This window comes from Symsagittifera roscoffensis, chromosome 6, assembly GCF_963678635.1.
Source record: "Symsagittifera roscoffensis chromosome 6, txSymRosc1.1, whole genome shotgun sequence".
NCBI lineage: Eukaryota > Metazoa > Xenacoelomorpha > Acoela > Convolutidae > Symsagittifera > Symsagittifera roscoffensis.
In genome coordinates this window covers 39,522,556-39,533,464 of record NC_087067.1, presented here as the reverse complement: position 1 = coordinate 39,533,464, position 10,909 = coordinate 39,522,556, and the positions used below count along the sequence as shown (strand labels likewise).

Sequence of the window (10,909 nt, the reverse complement as noted above, 5' to 3'; positions counted from 1 at the left end):
TTGCGCAACGAACTTCCGTGATCAACACGATCAAAAGATATACCGAACTCTGCAAAATTAAATCCGTTTTCAACGCCTTTGTACACCATTTGAATTTATGTCAGTAATTGAACTATAATTGAACAATTTTTGCAAAATCCGTGGTGGGGTACGTAGAAGGTGTTTTGAAAAATTTCGTACTACCTTATGATATAGTTTTTTCCAAATTTTTCAAAATAATCGAATGGAATTAAACTGGATAATAGTTTTCGAATTCGCTTTTGTCATCTTTTTTGTAAAATGGAATTTAATGATAGTCCATTTTCCAAATTTTGTAAGGATGCACATATTTTGTAAATTCTTGTTCAAGAAAATCTTTAATTTTGTTTTATTGTTTCGTCTTCTGGATTGTTTTCCTCGGTAAAAGAAAAAGACTTGACACACAAGAAGGCAAAAATTCTACAAAAAAATTTTCAATCTTGGTTGTACTTTTTTTGCTTTTCATCGTCTTGACGCGGCTTAAGGGTAAGAAAATGAAAACTCGGCTGTACAAAAATTTTTCTCTGTAAAACGCCAGTCTCAATGTTTATTCTGGTCAATTTTTCTTGGAAACTCAGTAAAACTTTCACATAGACTAGCAGCAAATCATCAGAGCTACCACCAGTGAAAGTATCAATATTTGGTTTCAATGACTTACAAATGAATGCAATCCGGGTCCAAAAAGGACAGCTTTCCTCATCTGCACTAGGTTTCGCATCGTAGTGAAAAGTTTCTTGAATAAGCGGAGTAATAAGTTTATTCATGCAACGTGAAAATTTCTCAAGGAGAAAATTGAAATAATGACTGGGAGATTTCAACTAAACTCAGATGTTTGTTACTTCGAGCCAGTTCCAGTTTACCCCTTTCCCCCATAAAGACAGGCCTAGTCTCTAAAATCATTTAAAGGGCCGAATACTATCTGCAGCTGGCGGTTTGAGTTCTTGTCCCGGGTTCCATGTTATGTTTTTCTATCTTTGCGGTGCGTTCCCTGTGAACCGCAGTCCCGAATAGCATAAAAACAGAATACCTCAGGTTTTATTTAAATAAAATGGAAAACTCTTCATGAAATTGAGTCGCAATTTGATTGGACAAAATATGTCTCGAAATTTTGCAGTCTGTTGGAGCTAACAAAATTTTGAACATGCTTAAGAGATTTGATTGGCTAATACTTTTTTTATCATTGAAATAATCAACAGCAAAAGTCTGACTACTACAAGGGATTCGATTCGACCCCCTCAAAAACCAAACGGTCCCTCTTTGGTTTGTTTTAAGATATTCAATTTCGGCCGACAAAGCCTAACATTTTTCAATATATGCTTATTTTAAAGGGCAGCACACGCTGCCAACGCTTTTTTGTGGTCAATTTTTTTCAAATCCCAAAAACGGCATTTTAGCCTGTTTTTTTAATCATTTGTCAACCCCCTCCCCAGTCGAGAAAATCCTAGATCCCACCCTGCATTAACATTATACAAGGGCGGATGATGGAGAATGAGAAGTGGTAGAATGCGAAGTTGTTCGAATTGGTACCACTTAGGGTGTGGTAACATATCGGAATCCGAATGAGCAGATATCGCTGAAACAAAATGGTATGGCATTACTTGCAAAAAATAACCAAAAGCAGATCGGACTGAGAATGGTATTCTAAGATATGTGGACGGCATAATTAGAACTATCAAGGGCGACCCTGGGATAGTCCTCTTGGCTGCCAAATGTTGCATCCAAACCTGCAGGTCAACATAGAAAAATTTGATAGTAACGGTAATTCGGCCTTTTTGGATTTAAATGTCAACGTGGACTCAGGAAAAAAGGTCACATGTGGGCGGTACCAAAAATGTACTGATACTGGCATCAACCTAAGTTTCAGAGGTTGCGCACCTTTGCAAAACAAAAGAAACCCTATTGAAGTGACAGTCCATAGGGTTTTCAGAAGTAACTCAACCTGGGAAAGTTTTGACTCCTAACAAGACAAAAATTAGAGGTGAAGGTACCAGAACCGAGAAATGACAAATGGTTGAAAGACTCAACCCCTCTTTTTACAAGGCAATATCAAGGCAATCCAACAGTTTTGTAAGCTGCAAAGGCTCGGCAAATATCCGGGGCACAAATAGTTTTTACAACAAGAAAACTGAAAACATGCTTAAGATTCTTCAAGTCTTCAACACATCCCTTGCTAGTGAACTGAGATCCAAAGTGATGTATAAGCTTACATGTAGTGGATGCATTTCCACTACATGTTGGAGGTGACGGCAACAGAACCGAGAAATGAAAAATGGTTGAAAGACTCAACCCCTCTTTTTACAAGGCAATATCGAGGCAATCCAACAGTTTTGTTAGCTGCAAAGGCTCGGCAAATATCCGGGGCACAAATAGTTTTTGCAACAAGAAAATGAAAAACAAGCTTGCCATCCCACACACCTTACTCTGCTCGTGAACTGATATCTATTTTGATGTATAAGCTTTCATGTAGTGGATCTAACTCCATCTATGTTGGCCAGACAGTCCGAAATTTAGCCACGAGGGTCGATGAACACCGCAAAGATGACTCCCTAGTAGGGCAACAATTGTTAGAATGTGATGAGGGCGTAAGGGGTATTGCTGAGCTGAAGTCAGAGATTATAGACCAAAGAGCCAACATTCATAAAGTACTCACTCTAGAGGCTTTGTATATTTGGAGGGGGAGGCCGAGTATCAACACATGCGATGAATTCAGGAGCTGGTGAATAGTACTAAAATTATAATCTACATATAACATGGCTAAAAGTTAAAAATTGACATATCAGAATCGAAAATATTCCCGAATCGAATTTTTGTAAGCATGAAAGAACAGTAAACTAAAAGTTCTCAGAAACTTACAGGACAATGTTATTAATGATTTTGTAATTTATTATGTAATTACAGTTTTCTAACATTTTTGGACGACATAATTAGAACTGTCAAGGGTGACCCTGGGGTAGTCCTTTAGGCTAATAATAAGTTGCATCCAAACTTGAAGTTCACCATAGAAGAACTTGATAGTGAGGATATTTTGGCCTATTTGGATTTAAATGTCAACATGGACTCAGAAAAAAAGTCTCGGGTGGGTGGTACCAAAAACCCACTGATATCGGCACCATTCTAAATTTCAGAGGTTGCGCACCTTTGCAATACAAAAGAAACGCTTTTGAAGGGACGGTCTATATGTTTTTCATAAGTACCTCAACATGGGAAATTTTTGACACTGAACAAAAAAAATTAGAGGTGACGGCACCAGAACCGAGAAATGAAAAATGGTTGAAAGACTCACCCACCTTTTTACAATTCAAAATCGAGGCAACCAATCTCAACTGTTAGCTGCAGAGTCTTGACAAATATCTGGGGCACAAATAGTTATAACAACAAAAAAATGAAAACATGCTTAAGATTCTTCAAGTCTTCAACACATCCCTTGCGCGTGAACTGAGATCTAAAGTGATGTATAAGCTTACATATAGTGGATGCATTTCCACTACATGTTGGAGGTGACGGCACCAGAACCGAGAAATGAAAAATGGTTGAAAGACTCAGCCCCTTTTTACAATGCAATATCGAGGCAATCAACCTTAACTGTTAGCTGCAGAGGATTGGCAAATATCCGGGGCAGAAATACTTTTTACAACAAGAAAACTGAAAACATGCTTGCCATCCCTCAAAACTTTATTTGCTCGTGAACTGACATGCAAAGGGATTTATAAGCTTACATGAAGTGGATGTTACTTCACATATGTCGGCCAGACAGTCCGACATTTAGCCACGAGGGTGAATCAAATTGCAAAGGGGACTCCTCAGTAGGGCATCCATTGTAAGAATGTAATAAGCAGTTAGGCGGTACTGATGAGCTGAAGTCAGAGATTATAGACCAAACAGCCAACACTCAGCAACTACTCACACTAGAGGCTTTGCATATTTGGAGGGAGAGGCCGAGAATCAACACACGCGATGAATTCAGGAGCTGAGAATTAACACTAAAATTAAAATCTATGTAAATCATGGCTAAAAGTTAAAATTCTGACATGTCAGAATCAAAAATATTCTCAAATCGAAATTTTAAAAGCATGAAAAAACGAAAAATTGAAAAATCTCGAAAATTGACAGGAAAACGTTGTTAATGATTTCATAATTTATTAAGTAATTACAGTTTTTTTAATTTGATTGGTCAAAAAACTTTGAAGCATTTTCAGACATGTTTCTCATTTTTCAGATTTTTGATCATTTTGTAATTTTGTATAAATTTTCAAATCCTGATGATGCAAAAAATGTGCAAAAACGTTTGAATTAACATTTTAAGTTTCTTATTAATTTCATACTCGATTATATTTTCGGTTGGGAACCCTTAATTTGGGCTCTCAGTTTGGGTCCCTTAATTGTTTATTTATTTTTTAGCATGGTGGGGTAAATATGATGTGGGTAGGGGAAGGGGGTATTTGTGAGGAGGTGAAGGGAGTGGGAAGGAAGAATGATCAGAATGTGTGTGTGGGGGGGGGGGGGGGCGGGGTAGAGAAAGGGGGCAAAAAACCCAAATAAGAAAACAATGTTTGTAGGATCTCTTTTACTATACCCCCTACAAACGAACCTCTTCCCTCTCCTATTAAGAAATGGGTAAGGGGGTAGAAGGCGGGTAATTGTTAAGTAGATCCAAAATTTCGGCTATCCAGGCAACGCATTTTTTTCGGCTATCCTGGAACAAATTTATTTTTCGGGTATTCGGCTCCGTGACACGCCACCATCATTGCGTCTCTATCTACTAACTTTATCTCAAAAATTACGCCCACAACAAATTTATTTTGATTAGTTTGTTCTGCTTTGACGAACTGTGTTACATTCAACCAAAACGTACGAAAATGCATTTTTGCATTCGAATTTTGATCGACCAGTAAAAGAACATCTAACCTGGAAAATAGATGGTTTTAACGGATTAGCGACGTTTTTTTGAACAATTAGACAAATTGCGAAGGGTTAGTTTCAACTGACATGCTAATTTTTAAAACTTAGACGTGAACGACACGTAACCTTTTTATATCGCACACACTGAAACGGCGAAACAGAACAACAATAGTGGCAGTGAAAACAACTACGAGAAAACAGCGACAGAATGAAATTATAACTGGAATTTGTTAGAAAGCACTCCGAGTTGATACGATTGTGCCGCTACAATCGTTACCGAGCAGTTCACAAGAACAAGGAAGGGTGTTGGGACGGCGTGTCAAGCCTTCCGGAAGGAAATAGGAGTGCTATTTTCCCGGATTCCAGAATCCGGAGGGGTCTCGGGCCCAAGACTCAAACTATTATCGATTAACTTTTAGCTTCCTGGTCATGCACTGAATTGAATTTAATTAATATCCCGATTCATTGTCAGATAATGAGAAGCTAGGGGTGAGGGAAAAGGTTAATCCATCCTCTATGGAGAAGATGATTTTTATCTACTGAACACAAACAATAGTAATATAATAAATAGTAGTAGCCCTGTTTTTAGGAGTGACGTCGTGGTCTGGGGATATTCCCCGGGATACCCTGACCCGATGTTAGGAAAACCACCAAAAAACTGGCTTTGACAGAGACGGTGAAAAGCATGTAGAGCTGTGTTTAGACGCTGGCCAGTCGTTTTAGAATCTAGCTTTATTTAACGTCGATATGTACTTCCGGGCGAATGTTACACTGTAGTGTTAAAGCGTTGATCAGTGCACCCTCCCCTACGTAAATATTAATCTGTGCATAATTTCTTAGATTATTGTTATAATTTTCGATTTTTGAAGTTGCGAGGATTTTGACTCGAGGTCGTGATGATTGACTTCCGATCTTAATTTTTTTACCGTGATGTTTTTGACCTTCTGAGAACAAAAGGAAGACGTTCATTTGGGTTTCGTATTTCAGGTGGGCCATATAATGCAACGAAATGTATGAGAACTGACACATATCGATCACTTAAAGTATGGAGCCTTGGCATTTGAAAAGGAGCTGCGTTCTGATTCTGCTTTGCCACGTAAGCTTTGCTGTATCATGGTTCGCTGAACCCGCCAAAAAGAGTTTTTCAGATGATGAAAAGGACTGGTTAGGAATCCAGGATTGTCTCTGTCAAGTATCTGGAGGACTAGGAGACTGTGGATGTGACGTCGAAAGCATCGACTCGTACAATTCTAGACTTATCTATCCAGCTCTTCGCGAGTTGACATATAGGTAAATTCTGAAACTATTTAGTGTGAGCTGTTTTTTGTTCAACAAAGTATGAAAGTCAATTACTTGCTAAGAAAGTCAATTACTTGCTAAGAAAGTGGTAATTTTTTTGCGTTCTTGTCAACGATTAAGAACTCAAATCAAATAGTTTTCGTCATAAGGCTCTGGTCAAGTGGTAGTGTTCAAAAACGTGACAATGTTCAGCTGTCGTTTGGTTTTTATCGACGATAGTTGAGGGTTCCTAATACCAGAAAAACCGGTTATGCTTAGGGATTATTTCAAGTTCTTCAAAATCAACCTAAATAAAAAATGCGAGTTCTGGCCTGACGATGGTGCTTGTGTCCTGCGAGATTGTGCCGTTGAAACTTGTCCAGACGATAAACTCCCTCCTCAATTTTTGAATCCTGGAAATAATGATGGAGCCAATAGCATTCCAAACGATAGCTCAGATAGAAGTACAAAAAGCGAGACACCGTGTCCCTCTGATAAACAGAAAGAAAAACAAGCCATTGATGACGCAGAAGCATTGGGTAGTATTGACGGTACAATAACAGAAAAAATGTTGAAAGAATTCGTTGTGTGGGAGCGTCACGATGAGCTGAATGATAGCTTCTGTTACTTGGAGAATGAGACGGACCCCGAAGCTTACTATGTGGACCTAACTCTAAATCCAGAAAGGTTAGTTTAGTTTAAGATGATATTACTCATGCATGATTTTTTGTGTCCGGAAACGAATAAGAGAAAGTGAATCAAGTAGTTTGTTATTTTGAAATTCAGGATAGTTAGAAAAAATTCAGGGATTATTTTCCATCATTGTTCTGAAAAACAAATTTTGAAGCAATGATTTGAGACAACAGTTTTCGCAGTCAGCTTTTTTTCGGGCACCGTGCTCACCCCTTTTAAAGCATAATGAGTAAAGCTTGTTGTTTGGAGATAATTTAAAAAATGGGGAGGAACTTTGTATTTGGGTGTGTGTTTTTTCCACGCAAAATCAGATCCCACCATAAATTATCCAGTTTTTTTTTCCATGCAAAATCAGGTCCACAAGTATTCATCTACAAAGTTTGCTGTCCAGTTTGCTTATTTTACTATGACTGTCGAATATGCCGAAGCTCTTGTTCTTCATACTGCCTTTTTTCTCACACCACGCAGAAAAAACGACGCCAAGACTTAGTCGGAAGATTCTGTGCTACTTGCACAGTAACCGTTTATCCTTTGTTGGACGTTTGTGTTGATCATAAATTACACTAAATTTGTTACAGGTACACTGGGTATGCTGGATCAAGTGCGCATCGAGTGTGGAATTCGATTTATGGTGAAAACTGTTTCAAGTCTGAATCACTGCATTTACAAACTGAACCAGCTACTCCAAAGTCTAACTCTCTAAAGGAACTCGAAACTCAAAAGTTTACTGAGATTCTCAATTCATATACGATGGCTGGTGTTTGTACTGAAAAGCGAGTCTTCTATCGACTAATTTCTGGGTTGCATGCTAGTATAAGCGTTCACTTGGCTGCTAAATATCTACAGAAAGGGCCTTTTGGCGAACTTAGCTTCGGTCACAATTTTACAGAATTCAGACAAAGATTTGACCCCGCTTTGAGTAACAATGAAGGACCACAAAGGCTGAAGAATATTTATTTTCTTTATTTGGTAGAAATGAAAGCCATACTGAAAGCGGTGCCAGTTTTGTCTAATTTGAGGTACTTTACGAACGTTATTGAAACAGACGCAGAAACGAAAACATTGATAAAGTCATTGCTAGATAGTGTTGTGAAGTTTCCGAAGCATTTTGACGAACAGACGCTTTTTCGCGATAAAGAAGTGCAATCTTTGAAAGAAGTGTACAAAACGCAGTTCAGAAATATTTCCAGAATCATGGATTGCGTTGGATGCGATAAATGTAAACTTTGGGGCAAGATACAAGTTCAAGGCCTGGGAACTGCTTTGAAGATTTTGTTTTCGGATATTACAAGGGAACCCAAAATAAATGGAACTGCGCCAATTTTAAGCCGAACGGAAATCGTGGCCTTATTCAACGCATTTGCCCAGCTTTCAGAAAGCATTTGGCATATTCAGGAATTTAGAGAATTGGCAACTGCTCGTTTTAAGCATTCCGAACTGTAAACTTGTTTTGCCTGTAATAAATTTATGCGTGCCATTTTGCTTGGAAAAGGAGCTTAGCGTCGCTATTGAAAAGTTTTATTAATTGTTGTTTATATGTGTATGAAATATTCATATCAAAAATTAGATTTTTTATTAGTTTGAATTGTATGTTAATTAAATGTTTTTCTTTTAAAAGTGCTAACTAGAGACCCGGTGCAGCACTTGCTGCACTAAAGTAAACTATAATTGATTTTTTGAAGTACATTTTGAAGTAGTTTTTTGAGTTTTTAGGTTTGCTGCTTTCTCCCTGGTATTCACCTTCTTTGAAGTTTAAATTATGACCTTAAAATTGAAAACGAATACAAGGATACTGGAAAATTAAAAGTGATTTTTATCCAAAACTCAGAGAGAAAGGGAGTTTTTGCAGTTACAATTGTGAGTTACAATGATGGCAATTTTGCTTTCAGCGATTTAGAAGAATATAAGAATAAGACAATCAAAACTTGCATAAGAGATTAAAAAGTTTCGAACATTTTTGAAAAAACTAAAGAATTATTTTTTCAAAAGATAAAAAGTATCTGAGGTCGCTTTTTGAGGGTAAAGTTTTAAACCAGAAAGATGAGTGTATCATAAGAAAATTACAACTTTGAAAGATTGATTTTATAATTTTTGTTGTGAAAGGTCAGCACGATTTTTCTCATGAAGAGAGTACCGGGTGTCAATGTGGCAGGCCAATTTAATCATTTACAACGAATGCGACTTCTGTGGCAGAATGAAACATGGAAATGACTTAAATTTTGAATAAAGAGAGAAGAGTTAGTATATTTGAAGATTAAAATATTTAAGATTTTTAAAAGCGAATTAAAATATAAAGGAATAAATCACTGCAAAACAGTTTTTTTAGATAAAATGAAAACGTACAAATTGCAGCAATGACTTTTTTCAAAAAAATTTCAAAAGAGCAAATTTTTTGCTGCGAAGATTTTTTCCATAAGAAGAAACAAATCACTGCAAAGCTTATTTGAATTTACATAAAGGAACAAATCACCGCAAAGCGTCTTTAAATGTATGTAAATTGCAGCAGAGCTTTTTCTGGAAAAGAAAAGAAACAATTCGCTACTCATTTTTTCAAAAAAGGATTTTCTACAAATCGTTGCCAGGTATTTTCTTCAAAAAAGTCGCGAATCAATTCAAATCTTTTTAAAAACGTAAATGCGCAATGAACAAAAAGCAAACCATTCAATGTTTTTAGCGGTTTAGCTATCTTTCTGAAAATTTGTAAAGTTTTTTCACGCTCAATTCTATTTTCAGCGGTTTGATTTGTCTTCTGGTTCTTTATTTTCAGCTCAAATACATTTGAAAAAAAAAGATGTCAATTTTGCAGGTGGAAATGGCAAAATTTTTTTGATTGGATTTCAGTTTTTAATATTAATTACGTTTTTTTTTTGGAATAAGAATAAGAAACTTAATTGGGTTCGTTTTTATGAAAAAGTTTCAGTCATTTAACATTGAAATGAAAGAGCCTCAGCCTATTATATTTTATTATGAAAGAAAAAAGCTAGGAGATTAGCCTAATATGTTTTTTTATGAAAGGAAAAAGCTGGGTGATTCTTTTTTTTGCGCAATCAGCGGGCTGCATTACACGTGCATTGTTGTAGATAAAGACAATGTCATTTTTTTAATTTCGTTAAATTGCACTATTTGCATTGAGCTTATTTTAAGTATATGATGTACAAGTACTGTTTTTCGTGCTTCTGGACTTTTTGGCTGAGCTTTGGTTTGTTACACTAGCAGGCTTGCTAGCAAAGTAGTGTAATCGTAAGATCATCCACTTTTTTTCCAAACAGATACCCTCATCCAAGAAGGATACCCGGCTGCTGTGGAAGTAGCACATAATTTTTTGACCACACTGATTGAAGAAAGATCTCGAAAATACAGAAAAGTTTTTTTCCAGAAGGGGAAATTCAATCACGTGAAAAAGGCAGGAAAACGTGGTAATTAATAGCCAATATAACTATAAAGTTGCATTAGCAAGAAACTTGAAGACCAGCCTGTACTGACAAAATGTCAGTCTTCATCTAATTAATTCTGAAAAGCGAAAAATTTAAACCAGTATTTTTCGACAATTAGGAACACAAATTTGAAATTTTTCTAGTTAAATCAAAGCTTATTTCTTAAGTTTCATCTGGCATGTTAGCGAAGCGCGCTTTGTATCTGTGGGAAATAAGCAAGTGTCTGTGTTAAGTAGTAGAGTGATAAATTTTTTTTTCTGCGGTTCGATTTCATCTCTAAATCATCTCCAACGCTTTTTTTGTACTTTATTTGGTTGTTTCCATTACAACCATCGATACTAGTATTGTAGCACCGCCATAGTAGAGTTTGTATAAAATGAGGGGTTATAATGGCAAGCTTTATATCGAAATGCAGGGTAAAAAAATTGATTGAAAATATAGTTAGAATGGAATTTGGCTAGCAATTTTGTTTGAATCATGCACAGGGTTGCAAAGTTTAAAACATGTCTTGTTTAAAACACGTTTAACGCAATGTTCAAAACATTGATTAATTTAGTGTTTAAAACGACTTCCCCTGATTGGCAGAT

At 36.6% G+C, this 10,909-nt stretch overlaps 1 protein-coding gene across 1 annotated transcript; it reads left to right on the top strand.

The window, feature by feature from the left end:
• Nucleotides 1–5,880: 5,880 nt before the first annotated feature.
• Nucleotides 5,881–8,502, top strand: LOC134847682 (ERO1-like protein beta). The gene is made up of 3 exons (XM_063864853.1): nucleotides 5,881–6,207; nucleotides 6,475–6,882; nucleotides 7,467–8,502. The coding sequence occupies exons 1-3, from the start codon at nucleotides 5,963–5,965 to the stop codon at nucleotides 8,329–8,331; spliced, it is 1,518 nt and encodes a 505-aa protein (XP_063720923.1). The 5' UTR covers nucleotides 5,881–5,962; the 3' UTR covers nucleotides 8,332–8,502.
• Nucleotides 8,503–10,909: the final 2,407 nt, after the last annotated feature.

Bases quoted from the DNA above. Each gene is read 5' to 3' on its own strand.
- LOC134847682 (XM_063864853.1), top strand. From the start codon at position 5,963: ATGGAGCCTTGGCATTTGAAAAGGAGCTGCGTTCTGATTCTGCTTTGC. The intron at 6,208-6,474 runs GTAAATTCTGAA...GGTTATGCTTAG, and splicing joins CTTCGCGAGTTGACATATAG to GGATTATTTCAAGTTCTTCA. The intron at 6,883-7,466 runs GTTAGTTTAGTT...AATTTGTTACAG, and splicing joins CTAACTCTAAATCCAGAAAG to GTACACTGGGTATGCTGGAT.